Source organism: Trichomonas vaginalis, chromosome I, assembly GCF_026262505.1.
Source record: "Trichomonas vaginalis G3 chromosome I, whole genome shotgun sequence".
Classification (NCBI taxonomy): Eukaryota; Parabasalia; order Trichomonadida; family Trichomonadidae; genus Trichomonas; species Trichomonas vaginalis.
In genome coordinates this window covers 9,439,699-9,458,085 of record NC_067203.1, presented here as the reverse complement: position 1 = coordinate 9,458,085, position 18,387 = coordinate 9,439,699, and the positions used below count along the sequence as shown (strand labels likewise).

Here is an 18,387-nt window from a genome sequence, read left to right as displayed (position 1 = left end):
CCAAATACAAGAGGTTTTAACCATGGCTTCAATGAAATTCGAAATGCTAAAGAAAGGGCTTTGGCTAACGCCTTGAGAGAAAATATGATTCTAGATTGACGCAATGCTGAATTAAGTCAGAGATTAAACGAACAAGATATTTTAATCAAAAATTTGCAAGAAGAGAATGTAACTCTTCATTTACAAGCTATTAATTTGCACAAACCCCAATTAAATGAAAATTTGATTCAAGAATTAGAATTAAAAATTCCAAAAGTATTACAATATTGTAGTCATATAACTGAAAAAAATAAATTAATTTCGGCCTTAGCAGCGCAAGAAGGCAAGCTAAAACATGAAATTGAATGTTTAGAGTTAGAAATGCAAACAAGCCTTGATAAACAAAAGATCCAACAAAACATTATTGAAAAACAAAATAATATTACTGCCTTGAAAGAGAATATTGATATTCAGTGTTTTTCGATTGATAAATATACTGAATTTTTTAAAGAATATCGGCAGCAAATCCAAAATTTGATTAACAAAATAGTATTCCTGAATCAAGAATTAGAAAAGAAGTTAAATAGCCTTGTTGGAATTGTTGACGAGAAATATAAGCATAGTATAAACCCTGTTGAAGGCAAAATTATTAATCAATTGAAGGAAGAGCCTAAGAATGAGTCCATTGTTACACCTTTAGAAACGTTTGATGTAAACAAAAATCAAGAAAAACTTTCTGGATATCACAATCTAAGCCATAATGCAATTAAAATTTTAGATTCAGCAAATCAACCGATTAAAATTGAAACATCTGAGCATCATTCAGAAGAAAACGTATTCAAATCAATAATTGAGAATAAAGATCAAGAAATTCAAGAACTTATGAAAACAAATGCACAACTAGTTAAAAGTATTGAGATACTTAAGAAGCAAATTTCCGAAATAAATGATTCATCATCCAATGAAAGAATTTTAGATCTCGAACGAAGACTAACAAATGAAATTAAAGAAAATGAAATTCTCAGGGTTGAAAACAATCGATTGTCTGATTCAATTAAAAATAAAGAAGCTGAATTGGCAAAAGTTTCAAAAGAAAAAAGTGAATTGATTGCTGAAAAGAATAATGAAAGTAAGAAAACCAATGAAGACGCAAACAACACAATGGAGGCTTCGGAACAACTTCATGAACAAAATAATAAGCTTATGAAAGAGAATGAGAAACTTAAACTAGATAATCTAAAATTTAAAAGAAAATTCAAGTTACTCAAGGAGCAGTTCAAATTTATGCAAAATGCAATAGCATCAAGTGATGATTCTGATGATAATGAAAAATAATAGCATCATGCATATAAAAAATGAAGAAAATTAAAATTGGAAACAGATCTGCAGAAAAATATAGGAGAGTTAGAATAAGTTTATTCAAGAAGATTGTGCGCAATCAAAGCGTTGCATGATACCTTGGTACAAAACGGATCATGTATTAGGTTTGAATTGCGATGATATAAATCAATTTTCCTATAAAACTTACTTTTTTCCATTGACCATCAATAAATATACCATAAAATGAAATTTAATATACTATGATTAATATGGATATACAGCAGATTAAAGAATCGTATTATGAATATAATACTCCCACATTACAGAGTGCATCAGATTTTGGTACATATTGTTATGGAGAATTTCCGATAAATCTTATTAGATGGTGATAGAGAAAGCCCTCAGACTCATCTATTAATTGAGAGGTATCGCAGAAATTAGAAGTTTTTGCTGAATTAATCGTGAAAAGTGCAAAATATTAATCAAAAGAACACCGAAATGAGAAATTTCGTGACGGGGTAGTAGCTCAATGGAAGAGCATGGGATTGCAGATCCCGGGGTTGTTGGTTCGAGTCCAGCTTGACCCCTTATTTTTAACTCTTTATGCAAACTGAACAAACAAAGATCATACTATCATCATATATTCAATCTGTAATTAGAGTTGCATAATTATGAATGCGTCAAAATCTTTGTATCAAGCGGAAAAACAGATCTGTCCAATTGGATACACTTGGATATTGTTTGGAAACCGAACATACCATGTTATTTGACGAATCAAAAACAATAAAGCTTCTATATGAGAAGCAAATTTTGAAAGAAAGTTTTTATTCTTTCAATACTTTGTAAAGTCAAAAATTATTTTCAAATTTATAAGCTATGAGTTCACCACTAGAAAGGAGCGCTCGCTCAAATGAAGCTTCATCTATAGTTACAAAAGTTAAAGAAAGAGTACTATCAGGTGCCTTGAGAGAAAATATGGAATTAGAAGAAAAAAATTACGAATTGATTCAGAAAATAAAGGAAAAAGATAAAAAAATCAGAGAATTGATGGAGATTAATAAAGCTTATCGTTCTAAAGCCAATAATCTTGATAAAACTCAATTGGAAGAAAAAATTCAAAAATTAGTAATAAAAATTCAAGAACAATTGAATCAAAAAACATTACAATATGCTCAAAATATAATTTCTTATATTACAGCAATCCAAGAGTTAACAGCTGAGATAGACAAATTAAAAAATGAAACAGAAAATTCAAAGATAATACCGCAGCCATGTTCTATAATAATGAAAGAAAGATCAAAATGCGCATTAGAGAAAAAGAAAGGCAAATTGAACAACTCAATGAGATTAAAGCACAAAATTGTGTTTTATTTGAAGAATCGATTAAGCAGTTTAAAGATTATCAGCAACGAATTCAAAATTTGAATAACGAGATAAAATCCAAAGATATATCATCTGTTGATGAAAATTACTTGGATATAGAATTAGAAAACAAGATAAAAGATATTATTGGAAAAGTTGATGAAAAATTTAAGCAAAGCAAGAATCCAGCTGAAGAAAAAGATCAAATTGTAAATCAATTGAAGAAAGATCCTAAAAATGAATCCATTGTTGCAGTATTCGAAGCAGTTGATGAATCATCAACTCAACTTATTGAAAATATAAATGAACTCCAAGAAAAACTCTTTAGATCTCATAGTATTGACTATGATGCCCGATTTGAAATTCTTCAAAGTAAAGATCGTGAAGTTAAAAACTCAGATTTAACAAATGAAGAAATCAAGGTTGAACCATCTCAATTTCAATCAGAAGGAAATGCATTAAAATCAATAATTGAGCATAAAGATCAAGAAATTCAAGAACTTATGAAAACAAATGCACAACTAGTTAAAACTATCGAGATACTTAAGAAGCAAATTTCTGGAAAAATCGAGCCAACATCGAATGAAAGAATTTTAGATCTCGAACAAAGACTAACAAATGAAATTAAAGAAAATGAATTGCTCAAAGCTGAAAACAATCAATTATCTGAGGCTAATAAAAAATACAAAGCAGAATTGCGGAAGATGTCAATAGAGCAAAGTCAATTGAATGCTGCAAATAATAATGAAATTATGGAATTCACAGAACAAATTTTCGATCTCAAGCAAAGATTAGAAAGAAAACAGCAAAAGAAGAAAATTCTTAAATTTAAAATCAATCAATTGTCTGAAGATATTAAAAATTCCAAGGCAGAATTGATAAAAGTTTCAAATGAAAATCGTGAATTGATAAAAATTATTTCTGCAAGCAATAATGAATTTAAGAAATCCAATGAAGATAAACTCAACTTATCATTAAATAGTATCACAACCAGTACTTTGGAACAACTTTCAAATCAAAAGATGAGCTTAGGTGGGAAAATTAAATTATTTTTATTTACATAATAATTGTTTGAAGCTCATATTCCATCAAATTTTTAAATAAAAACATTAAAATGTTGAAAATGTTCATATATTTTAATAGGGTTTTGGCACTTTATTGAGGAATTACTACATACATAGTCGAACTGAACTTGATATTTTGAAATTTAAATTATTTGTCAAAATTAAAATTTAACTTGAAATTTATAATTATTTAGTCATATTTTGCATAATTCTAAGTAGATTTTGTAAAAAATCAAGAAAGAAAAATTTTAACGTGCTTTATTTTTCTTTTTTATAATAATACATATTATTATATAATTAACATATTCATAATGTTTCACCCTTTCAAAAATATAATCCTCCTCCTCTCAACTAAACGTACATACGGGTGGCCTCTTTTTTCAAAAAATTAAAATTTGAAATTTTGGGCTCAAATATTAGAGATTTTTTCAACCTTCAACGATATATGTTGTCTATATCAGACCTCCTTTCTTTTTGATACTTAACATTGTTCCTAAATCTTAGCCGTTAAGGCTGTTCTGAAATAGGGATGCGACGGTTTTACGCCATGACCGTTTAAAAATAGAATAATACGCCATTTTTGGGGCCGAATGGCGGGTACTTCGTACCCGCCATTCGGCCGAATAACAAAACAATACAAAATTATCACCGTCCTTTTTTTTTCTTTCTTTCTCTTTTTTTTTCCTCTCTCTCTCTTTCTTTTCTCTTTCCTCTTTTTACTCCTCTTTCTCTTTTCATCATTAAACGTAGAAAGATATATTAATATTATTTTAAAATTAAAAAAAATAAAGAATATAATAAGTAATTATTTAGTTATCGATATATATATGTAAAGTGATAATCTGAGGATAATCTGAGGAGGAGTCTGAGGATTAGACCGAGGAGTAGTTTGAGGAGTTTGAGGATAATCTGAGGAGTTGTCTGAGGAGTAGTTTCAGGAGTTGTCTGAGGATAATTTGAGGAGTTTGAGGAGTAGTCTGAGGAGTTTGAGGAGTAGTCTGAGGAGTTTGATGATAATCTGAGGAGTTTGAGGAGTAGTCTGAGGAGTCTGAGGATAATCTGAGGAGTTTGAGGATAATCTGAGGAGTTTGAGGAGTAGTCTGAGGAGTTTGAGGATAATCTGAGGAGTTTGAGGAGTAGTCTGAGGAGTTTGAGGAGTAGTCTGAGGAGTTTGAGGATAATCTGAGGAGTTTGAGGATAATCTGAGAAGGAGTCTGAGGATAATCTGAGGAGTTTGAGGAGTAGTCTGAGGAGTTTGAGGATAATCTGAGGAGTTTGAGGATAATCTGAGGAGTTGTCTGAGGAGTAGTTTCAGGAGTTGTCTGAGGAGTAGTTTCAGGAGTTTGAGGAGTAGTCTGAGGAGTTTGAGGATAATCTGAGGAGTTGTCTGAGGAGTAGTTTCAGGAGTTGTCTGAGGATAATTTGAGGAGTTTGAGGAGTAGTCTGAGGAGTTTGATGATAATCTGAGGAGTTTGAGGAGTAGTCTGAGGAGTTTGAGGATAATCTGAGGAGTTTGAGGATAATCTGAGGAGTTTGAGGAGTAGTTTCAGGAGTTGTCTGAGGATAATTTGAGGAGTAGTCTGAGGAGTTTGAGGATAATCTGAGGAGTTTGAGGAGTAGTCTGAGGAGTTTGAGGATAATCTGAGAAGGAGTCTGAGGATAATCTGAGGAGGAGTCTGAGGATAATCTGAGGAGTAGTTTCAGGAGTAGTCTGAGGAGTTTGAGGAGTAGTCTGAGGAGTTTGAGGATAATCTGAGAAGGAGTTTGAGGATAATCTGAGGAGGAGTCTGAGGATAATCTGAGGAGGAGTCTGAGGATAATCTGAGGAGTTTGATGATAATCTGAGGAGTTTGAGGAGTAGTCTGAGGAGTTTGAGGATAATCTGAGGAGTTTGAGGAGTAGTTTCAGGAGTTGTCTGAGGATAATTTGAGGAGTAGTCTGAGGAGTTTGAGGATAATCTGAGGAGTTTGAGGAGTAGTCTGAGGAGTTTGAGGAGTAGTCTGAGGAGTTTGAGGATAATCTGAGGAGTCTGAGGATAATCTGAGGAGGAGTCTGAGGATAATCTGAGGAGGAGTCTGAGGATAATCTGAGGAGTAGTTTCAGGAGTAGTCTGAGGACTAGTCTCAGGACTAGTCTGATGAGGAGGACTCTAAGGAGTAGTCTGAAGAGTAGTCTCAGGAGGAAGATCTGAGGAGGAGTCTTATGAGGAAGATCTGAGGAGTAGTCTGATGAGGAGGGGTCTAAGGAGTAGTCTGAGGATGATGAGTAATCTGATAAGGAGTAGTCTGAGGATGATCTGAGGATAACCTGATGACTAGTCTAGGAGTGGTCTAATAAAAATGTAAAATATTTTCAAAGAAAAAATTCTATGAATTTTATATTTTAATTCTTAGCATTATACTGAATAAAATAAACATAAATATCAAAATTTGAAATTGAACACGCCAAAAAATTGATAATCCACATTCAATATTTTGTAAGTGGCGTACATTTTGAATACTCGCCATACGCCTCGGAGTTCTCAATTTTGAATTCGCCTTTATTTGGGCGACCTCAGAAAAATACGCAATTAAGAAAATATTGTATGAGATTTTAAATTTGAACACGCTCTACCTTAAGGAATTAAATTTATTAAGATATATTTATATATAATAAACGATTACTTAAAAAAAGTATTTCATCGCTTATGTAAGTTTCAAAAAAATCACGAAAATAAAAAAATCAAGATTAAAATTTTATTTTTAATTTTTGAATTTCTCAAATGGCGAAATTTTTGGGCGAACAAAAAAATGTACGCCCGGTCAAATGGCGTGTTTAAGGCATCCCTATTCTGAAAATATTTTTTTTTCGAAAAAATTCGAAAAAAATTCTTAAAATTCAAAAATCCCTTAATTCCTGAGGATTTTGGAAAAAAGTTTTTACATGAACATGTGTATATTATATGAAGTATATTGATAAGGTAAAAATCAAATTTTATTGCATATTCATCGAGAAAATAAACTAACGAATCCCTCAAAATTGAGAGGGTAATCCTCCTCCTCTCAAATAAACGTACATACGGGTGCACCCTTAAGGGAAAATTCGAGATCCTAAGTAAACAATTTAAAATTATGCAAAAAATATTAGCATCAAATGACGACTTGCTTCAAGTATTTGTCTAATGCATCTTAAATACAAACTAAGTTCTATACTGTTCAAGTATATAATATGACAAACTCTCACAAACAATGGCAATATTCACATGTTTTAATTACAATAGTAAATAATGATCATTGTATTAAGGCCATTGTTACATTGTATTAAAGTCAGCAAAGCAGAATTGCTAAAGGAATCAAATGAAAAAAAAGTAAATTGATTGCTGCAAAAAAATAATGAAATTAAAAAATCCAAAGAGAGCTCTTTGGAAAAATTTCAGGAACAAAATGATGATCTTACGAGAGAAAATGAGAAAATTAAAATAAGAGGAAATTCAAGATTCCCAAGTTACAGCTCACACACATGTAAAATGTAATAGAGTAAAGTGGAGATTCTGATAATGAAAAATGTAGCACATGTCATTCATCTAATGGAATCAATCATTCACTCGAATGATGAAGAAATTATAAAACAGGGAACTAAACTCCAGCAAACTATATAAGAGTTAGAACATGTTTATACAAAGTAGACAACGGACAGTCAAAGCGTTGTATGATTTTAATTACAAAAAAAAATCATGATTTCCAAGTTATAGTTCAATTAGTATATATAAATCATTATTTTCCTTTAAAACTTTATTTTAACTTGCATTGAGTTGATCAATGTTAATACTTTATTTCATAATGTATCCTTAAATACGCCATGAAATGGTATGCAATATACTGTGATTAATATGGTTACACTGCTATTTCTTAATAGTGCAAATGATGAATGGATAACAGCAAAATAAAGAACCATTTTATACATTTTATATTCTAACATTACATAATATTGAATAACTCAATGGCAAAACACATATGGAGAATAAAATATAATTACAAGAAAGAATTATGAGAAGGCCCAACGGCACCATTAATCGATATGCTTTTCCTGATAGGTTGGAAATCTAAATACAACATCAATCAAAGAATTGACTTTGAAACGAAAATTATTTCAAAAGATTTTAGGTAAATTTTATAATCCATCCATTGTCTTTCTATAATCTTTATAAAAAACTATTTCCGAGTTAACTTTTTCAAAAAGGGTAAAAATAAAGGGTAAATAAATATTTTTCATTTCATTTTTTCCAAAAATGTCATTTGATAGTACCAGCGTTCGTACATCAGTTGAAAAGGATTTCAAGAACCGTGAGTTCGCCCAGAACATTTCTCTTGGTATGATGCGTGTTGTTAGATTCCTTAACACTTTCCATTCAAATGTACGTGGCAGATTAGCCGACTTAAACCAGAAATTAACACAACTCGAGAGACGCCTTGTTTTCATTGAAAACCAGTTGAAGTGCTGCACAGAACAGCCAGCTTCTGCAGAATAAGGCTATTTTATCATCTATCGCGTTTATTGCATATTCTTTCTGGTATGAAGTACGCATTTACCATTTACGAGATTATCAAATATGTAAATAAATATGTTATCGTTACATTTTAATTATTTTTTTTTATATTTTAATTATTAAAAGGTTACCTCTGCATAAATACTCCTAAATTTGGAAATAAAAGAGCTTTTCGATGATAACTATTCAAGATAAAGAGTAGAAATTATTTTATTATTCAAAATTTTATTATAAGTAAAGTTATATTCATCATATGTATGTCGTGAGGCCAATATGTATATTTCTGCAAAGCTCTTGTTTAATATTCCTTTTAAAAAATGAGATACAAAAATTATAGGTATTTCCATTGATATTAGCATAAAAATGGTAAATTTTAAAAGTAATCTTTATTGATATACAACACTAATAAAACAATAAACAAGAGTAACAATAAAATTTGATTTTGAAATTTTCAAAATCGATTAAAAAGGTGTAACAGCCCAAGCAACGCGAATGAGCAAGTAGAAGAGCAATAATATGAGGATAATTTCAATAATTTTGATTGTGTGATGGTAAGAGCGCTGTGTTCTCATAATTCCGTTTGTAAATTTTGTCACGTTTAAATTTATTTTGGGGTCGATTTTGAATATTTAGGGTGATTTTAAATTGTTTTCATAATTTTTTAGGAGGTATTTTAGGAGATTTTTGAAATATGTCTCGACTAAATATCAGCATTTCGACATTATTTTTTGTTGCATTAGCAGCGTTCTTTATTTACGTTTCATTTGAAACAATGAAAGTGATGAAAGATTCACCAGATTCGAATTTTGCATTCCAGTTCATTCAGCAAATTCCTAAATGCCTATTAGAAATCCAGAAACATGTTCCTTTCATATCGAAATTTGCAAATTCAATTATTGAAGGAGAAAATGATGTCAACGCAAAAGTTTTTACATTTTTCCTTGCTTTGATAGTAACATTTATTACGTTGTTTTATATTATCCCTTAATCGATTTAAAATATTCAAGAAAAAATTGCGTGCTATAAGTTGTTTTATCGTGAAAATGCATATCATAGGCTATATATTGCAAATAAGTGTATACTACACCATGTTTGTAGTTTTAATTTACTTATATTTTTCTTCCTTTTTAAATTAAATAGAATTTATAAAGAGAAAAAGTTGTTAGTTACAATATATCGCAAGCTGGTCGATAATAAAAAATAAATTTACAATAAGATGAAAAATAAAAAAAAATCAATAAAAATATTATACTTTCAAGCTCTACTTAGCTGATTGAGTTGGCAATGGTGTGTCCTTGCAGTCAGCGGCAGATAGAGCTCCATCTTTTTCAACATCGAGGGACATTTCAAAGAGTAAGTCTGGATCGTAGATTTCCATGTTGTCTATCTTCTCCTGGACCTGGTCGATTGACAAATAGAAGTAGTTTGTCCTCTTGAATTCCAAAATCTTTGAAATGAAGTTGTAAAGACCCTTGATCTTTCTGCAGTTGATAAGTCCGTTGACCCACAACTGAACGTTCTCTTCGTACTTGAAGAGATCCGCAAGAAGAATTCCGAGATAAGGTAATGCAGGTTTTCCGTTCAAAACTGCTTCATCCTGCATCTTTCTGAGTTGTAAGAAGCCTTTGTCTGGCGAGCATTGGACTTCCATCTTCTCCAAGTACTCTTTTCTGTCAATTGCGATCTGGGAGAAATGGTATTTCAAGCGGAAGATGGCGTTAGATCCAAGGCCACCCAATACACCCATTCCATCAAGGAAATTGTTGTCACCGAAAAGTGCTTTCATCAATTGAATAATTTTGTTCATCTTTTCGATTCGCCGTCTGAAATTCTGCTCGCTGAGGATAGTATGTGCGACCCAGCTTGTTAATTTGTTGTAATGTTGAGTCAAGGCAATGACATTTGGAGCTCTGTACTTAAGACGTGGTTTTTCCCAAGCTCCATCGAGTAACTCGTCGCGCTTGATGTTGTAGTATCTCGTGTATGACCAGAAAGTTAACTGTCTGGCAAGTTCTGTAATTGGAAGATCGAATAAGTCGAAACCGCCTGTCCACAAGTTCGGACAGTTACCGATATCTACTGCTGGTGGTGGTTTCTGAGGAGATTTCGCGGATGTCATTTGTGGAGAAACTGAATTTTTGCGTTCGAAAATATTTGAAACGTGTGTTGAGTATTTTTCCATTAATTCGTTGTCAACAAACTGCTGTGCCATGTCAATAATCTGAGGCTCAAGGTCTTGAAGGGCGCTTTTAACCCAGGCCTTGAATAATCTGATTGAAAGTTGGACGCAACGCTCAGCCCTTGAAATATTCTTCTTGTCTTCATCGCTGAGCTCCTCAAGATTCGATGAGGATTGACGATTACTGTTCTTCTGGACTTCTTCGAGTTGAGATAAAGTTTGGCGAATTCTATCTCTTATTTTGAAGAAGAAGACTCGGGATGAGGTGAGGGACTGGATTGTGAGAATCAGAGCATTAAGAACTTCGGAAGCGTTTGTAATGCTTGGATCCGTAACGTAAAAAATGATTTGATTGAGAGAAGCTTCAAGAGGTTCCTTGCTTGTATTCTCTGATGCGTTTTCTGTCTTCTCGGAATTTTCTGTATCCAATTCTGTAATGTAAAAAGCAGGATCATATGGTTTTTCATTTTCAATTGGATTCGAATCTTCAACAACGCTGGAAGAGGCACCAATGATCGTAGAAATGGCTTCATCGAGGGCAACTTGAGTCAGTTTTGGTGTCGGTGGAGTGTGAATAGATGGAATGGATAATTCCCAGAATTTTTCTGCACGATAGATACCTCTTTGGATCAGTAACGCAAGCTGGGATTCTAACTTGTGAGGAGGAATATTGAAATCACTTCCCCACTCATTGTGTAAGGCTGCTTGCGATTCTGTTAAACCTAAAGTACGAAAATGCTGTGAAATTAAAGCTAAAGTAACATCATGAGGAATATATCTGTTTGATGGTAAATATAGCCTTCCAAATTCAGCGGCTCTGCATATTGGATTTACGCTCTCGCGCAAAGACTTGATTTCGGGATGTAATTCAAGAATCTTGTTGAGCCACTCTGAGCGATCTACTGAATCGCTATCCTTGGGAGCATGAGCTGCTAAGACTGAATCAAATTCAGGCGAAATTGGAAGAGGAGGTTTTTTAAGAACCGGGCTCTGTGTATTCCTATGCTTGTTCATGATCGAGCGAGGTGCAAGAGTAGCATATCGTGTTGGCATATAAGAACTCATCTGATATTGAAATTTCGAAAAAAAAAATTAAAATTGACTTGTGACATAAAAAACATCATTTCCCAACTTGAGGTTATTTGGATCTAATAATCTTATTTCATTCAACCTGAACATAAATAGGAGAACAATACAATAAAAACGGAAAATGATTGGATATCAAATTATATTCGAAAATAAAAATAAAGTCTAGAACTCTTGACTCTATATGCAGGTTATATCTAATTTAATTGGATTCATTTGGTGATGTTTATATTACTTGAAAGTCTATTATTCACAAATGATGATAATTCATTGATATTGGTTTTTGAGTAGCAGCAAATCATCCATCATCAGAGTAAGTCTTTGAATAGTAATAATAAATATATCTCAAATGTACGAGATAATAAAGTATTTATAATATTATTGAAGAATTGAAAATTATGCTGTTGCACCTCATACATAAATGTTACTAACATAGCCTTCATCTGCAATTTGCTGCTGTCACCGCATGAACATCGAAATATTTTATTAAAATTCAAAACGTTGATCGCTCCAAATCACTAATGGGTTTCTTATATCAATTATATAATTATAAGTCTGTAATGTAAAGTTTCAAAAAATTGTAAACATTTCATGAATTATCACTTCTGACAAACTAATTCAATATTAATAATTTATCAAAAAAAGTTAAAATCGAAATTGAAAGGATCAAGCCGTTTTTCGATAAAATTGAAAGTTTTACCGTTGCAATCAAAATAAAAGCAAGTATCATTTTCATTTTGCAATGTTTTACTTTCTAATATCCTATACAAGCATGACTATTTCAGGTCCAGGCTATTTTACAATAGATGTAACTGATAAATCCGTTGAACAAATCCAATTCAACTTGAACAAAGTTGAAGGTTACGAATATTACTTTGCTTTTTCAAAACTCACATATGAACAAATAAATGGTGTTCTCATTTCTTCCCCAGTAACAAAAGTCACAGAATTGAAAAAAGTATTTTCATTTAAATCAAGATATAAATCATCTACACTTCAAATGGGAGTTTTCTTGGTTCCAACAGAATGTACTTCGGTCGAATTTTTAATCAACCCTTCAGCAAACGAAGATTACTTTTTCAATACTGGTATGACTAAAGAAAAGTACTATTGCATGAACATAATGACTAATACCAAATTCAGTGCTGATCTTGGCACCAATGCCTACAACAAACTTTATTATTATACGAATGGTAACGTATCAAACATCCAAGAGGTTGATTCTTCAGGAGTAAGTGTACCAAATGTTAGATTACTCTCTCTCAAGGTTGCATATATGGCCCAAGAAGGATCATCCAATGTTAAAATTACATCAGCAGAAACCAAGGGCCTCAATCCCTCTGATTTCGTAGCTGACTCCGCAAAGGCTAAACTCATTGCTTCTACTAGTGTCTTTGTTCACGACATGATGATCTTTTACGATGGTTTAGATCCAAGATTAAAATACGGAAGTAACTCGATTACTGTAGGTCAAAATGAACAGGCTTATGTCATCAAAGCCGGTACAGTTATAGTTTTCACAAAATTCGACGGAATTGAAGGAAATGTTGGTGCTTCAAATTACGGAGCTCCAATTGGAGGTAGTACTGCTGCAGTTCATGTTCTTAGCCAAGCACTGTTAGAAATAAAGGCAACAAGTACAAGAGAAGTTCATATGGTAATATTTAATATCATGACTTATACTTTTAATCAAGGCGTTGTTATAACAGGAACCAAAAAAGTTGGAATTGGACCTGTAAAAGAATCCTCGGCAACATATTTTGTCTTTGCTGCAGTTTACGATGGAGAAGCTTCTTTCAAATCCGATAAATTTGAATACGTTGCGTTACCTGATGGAAACGCTACAGAAAAATCTCAAGTTAAAAGATCTTTTTACCAAGCGTTCTCTAAACAAAATAGTGGGGACTCAACATCTACAATTGAAACTAAAATGAGAGACAGCACTGATGAATCTTACATTATTGATGGAGTAGAATCGAACTACGTTTTTAGATATGTATCCAATTCTTACAGTGGTGATTATCGTGGTTACTCATCAATTACTAAAGAAAAATTAAGTTCTAGTAAAGTTGGTATAATTGTTGGAATTATTGTAGCAGTAATTATCGTTGTCATTATTATTGTTGTTATAATGGTGTGCATGAAGAAACATAAACACCATAAATCCAGTTCTTCAAGTTCTTCCAGATCCTCAAAGAAGAAGAAGAAACTCAACAATTATAATGCTGATTTCGCTCAACCTGCTGGAGTTTATCCTAATCAAGGTTATCCTAACCAAAGTTATCCTCCAAATCCTCCACCACAACCATATCAACAAGCATATCAACAGCAGCAAGCTCCAATTTATGCTGCTCCACTTGATCCATCAAATCCATATCAATAAATATAGGGTGTCCAAAGGTGTGTTTAGCACAAACCTGAATACTGCGAATAGAAATAAACAAGTTACATATATATAAAGTTTATTTAAATATAATCACCATTGGATTCAATCACGCGTTCGCAGCGATCGATCCAGGCTTGAAAGACACGCTTTAAATCATCATGAGAAAATTGCTCAAATTGCTCTCTTACAAAATTTTCAAGATCATCTGGACTCGCGAATTCGCGTCCTTCAGCTCTCTTTTTTAGCGTGCCGAATAAATAAAAGTCAGAGGGTGCAATATCAGGTGAATAAATTGGGTTTGGAACAACTTTGACATTGTTTTCCACCAAGTAATTCATTACCTTATGACTTTTGTGAACTCTTGAATTATCAAAATGAATTGCAAACTTTTGTTTTTGTTGTTTGGATTTCTCAAACTCATCAGAATTGATAATTTGAGTAAGAACATTGTCAATTAGATACTGAGCATTCATCGTATTAGGTTTTTTGTGAAGAATATCAATTGCGATGATGCCATTCACGCCCCAAAAAACCGACAACATCATCATTGGTGTGTCAATTTTTTTCTTCGGGAATGTTTGCGGATTTTCATCCTTCGGGATCCACATGATTTTGGCTTCTGTTGCATATTGAAACCAAGACTCGTCCCCTGTTACTAAAAAGCGAAACTTCTTGGATTGATACGCACCCAATATAGAGAGGAGCTCTTTCGAAGATTGGACTCTAGATTTTTTTTGAACTGAATTAAGGTTGTGCGGAACCCAACGTGTATACGCTAGTTTGTAGTTCAAATAATTGTGCAGATAATAACTGACTGTTGTACGTGGTATCTTTGTCATCTCCTCTATCCTTCTGAGTGATGCTCTTGGGTCTTCATCTAGCGCTTGAAGAATTGCTTTGATTTTTCTTTGATCCGGCTGTTATATAACTATTTTTTTTAAATTAGCAGTAAAAATTTAGTTATCGAGAACTCAATGGTAAACTTTAATTGCAGTCAGGTAAAGAAACTATTGTATAAGTTGAGATGGAGTTATATTTGATTATAAAGAGTTTAATTTTCATTTTTATTTTTTTAGAAAGGTAAAGTAAATAAAATATACAATAAGATAAAAAATATACAAATTATTCTTGGTTAGAGATTGTTTGTATAACTGATTCAAAGCGAGCTTTTTCTTCTTCTCTTGTCTTTCCGCTAGCCAAAGAAGCAATTCCAACAACCTTCGACAAGTAAACAACGCCAGAAGTGCTTCCAGCAATGAAAACAGGTAATTTAGGTGACCAATCAACAGCTGTGAACTCTTTCTTCTCGTATGTGCTGAGTTTAGCGATTGGATCGACGCTGTCCACGGAAACATCCCATATCCTGCACTCGCCATCACTGCAAGCAGCAGCGAAAACAGTACTAGAAATGGGAGACCAACTGATGGAGTTGAAATTGGCCTTGTTCAAGTAGAAAACCGAAACTGGTGTTTGGCGCTGAGTGTTCCAAATGGCGGCACTGCCATCGCATGAACCGGAAATGAACCAGTTTGGAGCAATCGGTGAAAACTTCACAGTTAAAACAGATCTGTAGTGGAATAAAAGTTTTTGTACGAAATCTTCATTGTACTGAGTGTCGCAAACGAATAAGGCGCCATCTTCTGAGCCTACAACGTATATATTCGGCTGAGAAGTGGAGAAACTGACACAATGTAAGTCTTCATATCGTAAAGTTTGAGTATCACCATCAGATCCGGCCGTTTTCAGCTTCTTGAGGGTCACAAGGTCTTTATGTTCAAGGCCGTTAGCAACTGTCCATTGTGTGACCCTTCCACCGGCTGCAACTGAAACAATTGCTTCAGATCTGACACGAGTATCTGTTCTCTGCTGGAAAACTACCTCTCCGACATCGCCTTCATGGGAACCTGTTTCAACTGTGGACATGGCAATGCATTCGCATTTAATATTTCTGATATCGTATAAACCAATGGATCCATCAGCGAAACCAGCAGCGATAAGATATGGAACTCCATCAGAGAAAACAATAGATTTAGGAACTGATGCTGTTTCTATGATTCTCTCTGGTTGTCCTGGATTCAAAATGTTCCAAACGCAAATTAAGCCTGTAGAAGGCTCCCCTTGGTACTGGGAGAGCATATTTTCGGGTACTTCGCCATATGCAGCTGCGAAAAAGTTGACACTCTGATAGTTGAATGATAAATCTGTAACTGGTCTTGAAAATGTCTGTGAACAGTGGAATTTGAGTAAGTTTTCGACATTTTGTGTATCGCTCGTGCAATTTGGAGATGAGTACGCTAAGATTTTCTCGAGGTGGATGTTCTGTTGTACCATTCTTTCGATAACGAATAAACTATGTCCGAAATCTTTGAACTGTTGGAGAGTTTGGTCACTTTCCTTTGAGTTAGGACCGAAATCAATGCGTGCTGAGCTATCAAGAAGTGTTTTTTCTGGTGTAGATTGCCATTGATTTGATGCTAAAGGATGGCAGTCTTCTCTGAGACGATCAAGAGGTCCATGCTTGATCTTACGCTCTAATGGATTTGAGTTTGTAAGAATTAATTGATGAGAATCGAGTTGAATTTGGACATCATTTTTAATTACTTTATCTGTTTGTGTATCTTTATTTTTAGTAAAGAGGTGGAATGTAAGGTTGCCTCTATCTTGTGTTGATGTTGGTTGATATGTATGATAACGCTCATTTGATGTTTTTAATGTTTCAGCTTCGGCACTTGCAAGAGATGCAACAGAGCTTTGCTGACAAAAAAGAGATATTGTTGGTGTCTCACTTAAATAAATGTTAACTTCAGGTTCAGCTTGCTTATTTGAGTCTTGTTCCATATTCTCTTTTTTTGTAACGTGCAAAGAAAAAAAAATTCAAAATTTAGCTCTTGAAATCAAAAGCGATATATTACTAGTATATAAACTCAAAAATTGAACCAAAACAAAAATAACGTCATTCTCGAGATAATTTTGATTAAAAATTTGGAAATTACTAAATATCATGTCCCTTTGGCAATGGATAGATTGCATGCCTATTTGTTCGATCATTTGTTGATCTGGATTGCTAAGATCGATGTTGAAGATTAAATTCAAATCCAAAATCTACGGAATTCTTGATCATCCAAGGGATTTGGAGTATTTCGGAAATGAAATGATGATTTTGATGATTTTTAAAACATAGATATCAGGTTGATAATATTTTAGAGGCGGTTTAGAATTCTTAATTTTTAGTATTTATATAAGGAAATATCGGGCAGTAATTACATCAAAATCCTGTAACAGGAACATTTTAGTGAAGTCAAAGTGTTCAGAGCCATCTTAGCAATTCTAAATTCATCAGAAAGCTAAATCTATCTTATTACATTCTCATTCGTCGAAAATAAGAGATCAATGAAAGCATGTTCTCAATTCTATCGGATCTTTACTGAATTTTGCCCATTTGCTAAATATATTATCCTTCGAAATATTTTATAGGAAAAATAAAAATCATCAATTTGAGTACTTCAACCTATCACAATTCTTTAAGATCCATTTGTGTACAAAAATGATGATTAAAATTAAAATAATAAGGATAAATCTTTGATTTATCTAATGCTTAGTCATTTCTTTGCATATAGTTTGACTTTAAATACAGGTTTTGTCTCCAAAGATATTAGTTATACTCAACTTTAATCAATCATGCTTGAAAGCATTTATATTTGAGATTAGAAGAAACAATGAAATATTCTTTAGTTTATGTTGCAATAGCAAAATAGATGTATAAATCAACTCGAAAATGTTTGAATATTAATTGACAGCAATTTCTTCAGAGATTAACTATTGTTAGGGGAGCTACAACAACGCGATTAGATCTTGTCTTCAAATATATAATCCGCAATTCTTTTTATAAGAGAGAAATCTTTCGAATGAAAGCTCAGCGTTCATTCGCTGAAAAATATAAGTTTAGTATATTCAGAAGAGTGCCATTTTATTGATAGACTAAGGGTTTCGTTTTGCGAAAAAAACGTACAATACGCAATTTCGCTAAAAAAACATTTAGCTAGCAATTTCGACATTTGACTCCACTCAAGACGTCACTTTTTTAATTTTGCGGTATCATATTTTTGGAAAATCTTTATGAATATTATATAAAAAGTCTCTTTAATATCTATATTTCATATTTTTATCGATTTTTCAAGTTTTTGCGAAAAGTATTCAATTATTTTTGCTATTTGGTCGGGTAAATGTCAGATTTGCGACATTTTCTGATATGATATTCAGATTCTACGTTGATAATAATGCTTATAGAACCCTCTTGCTATTGTGTCAAAATTGCGAAACCGATAGCAAAAATATCTCGCAATATCAAAATTGAGATATTGAGTGAATTATGCATTATAGAGATTAAAAATCTGATTTGTGAAAACATCTCATCAGTTTCTAGCTAATTCAAAAATCTTTACTATCTTATTCGATTAAAATGAAAAGGGAATAGTTTCATTATGCT

General features: G+C 32.8%; 6 protein-coding genes, 1 non-coding gene and 1 pseudogene across 8 annotated transcripts, besides 2 other annotated features; 5 read left to right on the top strand and 3 right to left on the bottom strand.

The window, feature by feature from the left end:
• Positions 1–360: 360 nt before the first annotated feature.
• TVAGG3_0957870 (uncharacterized protein) lies at positions 361–1,314 on the top strand (the record flags this gene model as incomplete). Its single annotated transcript, XM_001582778.1, has 1 exon — positions 361–1,314. One exon carries the CDS (start codon positions 361–363, stop codon positions 1,312–1,314), a length of 954 nt encoding a protein of 317 aa, XP_001582828.1.
• A 500-nt stretch (positions 1,315–1,814) lies between these two features.
• On the top strand, positions 1,815–1,886 carry TVAGG3_0957860. The gene has a single exon. It is a non-coding gene; the product is annotated as a tRNA-Cys (tRNA).
• Positions 1,887–2,164: 278 nt separating this feature from the next.
• On the top strand, positions 2,165–3,911 carry TVAGG3_0957850 (uncharacterized protein; the record flags this gene model as incomplete). The annotated part of the gene is made up of 1 exon (XM_001582779.1): positions 2,571–3,725. The coding sequence occupies one exon, from the start codon at positions 2,571–2,573 to the stop codon at positions 3,723–3,725; it is 1,155 nt and encodes a 384-aa protein (XP_001582829.1).
• A 3,863-nt stretch (positions 3,912–7,774) lies between these two features.
• TVAGG3_0957840 (positive regulation of lamellipodium assembly) lies at positions 7,775–8,388 on the top strand (the record flags this gene model as incomplete). Its single annotated transcript, XM_001582780.1, has 1 exon — positions 7,993–8,232. The coding sequence occupies one exon, from the start codon at positions 7,993–7,995 to the stop codon at positions 8,230–8,232; it is 240 nt and encodes a 79-aa protein (XP_001582830.1).
• Positions 8,389–8,884: 496 nt separating this feature from the next.
• TVAGG3_0957830 (guanyl-nucleotide exchange factor protein) lies at positions 8,885–11,521 on the bottom strand (the record flags this gene model as incomplete). Its single annotated transcript, XM_001582781.2, has 1 exon — positions 9,512–11,494. The coding sequence occupies one exon, from the start codon at positions 11,492–11,494 to the stop codon at positions 9,512–9,514; it is 1,983 nt and encodes a 660-aa protein (XP_001582831.1).
• Positions 11,522–12,257: 736 nt separating this feature from the next.
• TVAGG3_0957820 (amelogenin-related protein family) lies at positions 12,258–13,898 on the top strand (the record flags this gene model as incomplete). Its single annotated transcript, XM_001582782.2, has 1 exon — positions 12,258–13,898. One exon carries the CDS (start codon positions 12,258–12,260, stop codon positions 13,896–13,898), a length of 1,641 nt encoding a protein of 546 aa, XP_001582832.2.
• A 3-nt stretch (positions 13,899–13,901) lies between these two features.
• Positions 13,902–13,929: a terminal%2Cinverted (terminal inverted repeat of Mariner transposon ID:TVAGG3_0957800).
• Positions 13,902–14,837: a mobile genetic element.
• Positions 13,982–14,837, bottom strand: TVAGG3_0957810 (annotated as a pseudogene). The gene has a single exon. A coding segment is annotated over exon 1 (856 nt).
• Positions 14,838–14,946: 109 nt separating this feature from the next.
• Positions 14,947–16,745, bottom strand: TVAGG3_0957790 (dynein heavy chain binding; the record flags this gene model as incomplete). The annotated part of the gene is made up of 1 exon (XM_001582783.1): positions 15,024–16,739. The coding sequence occupies one exon, from the start codon at positions 16,737–16,739 to the stop codon at positions 15,024–15,026; it is 1,716 nt and encodes a 571-aa protein (XP_001582833.1).
• Positions 16,746–18,387: the final 1,642 nt, after the last annotated feature.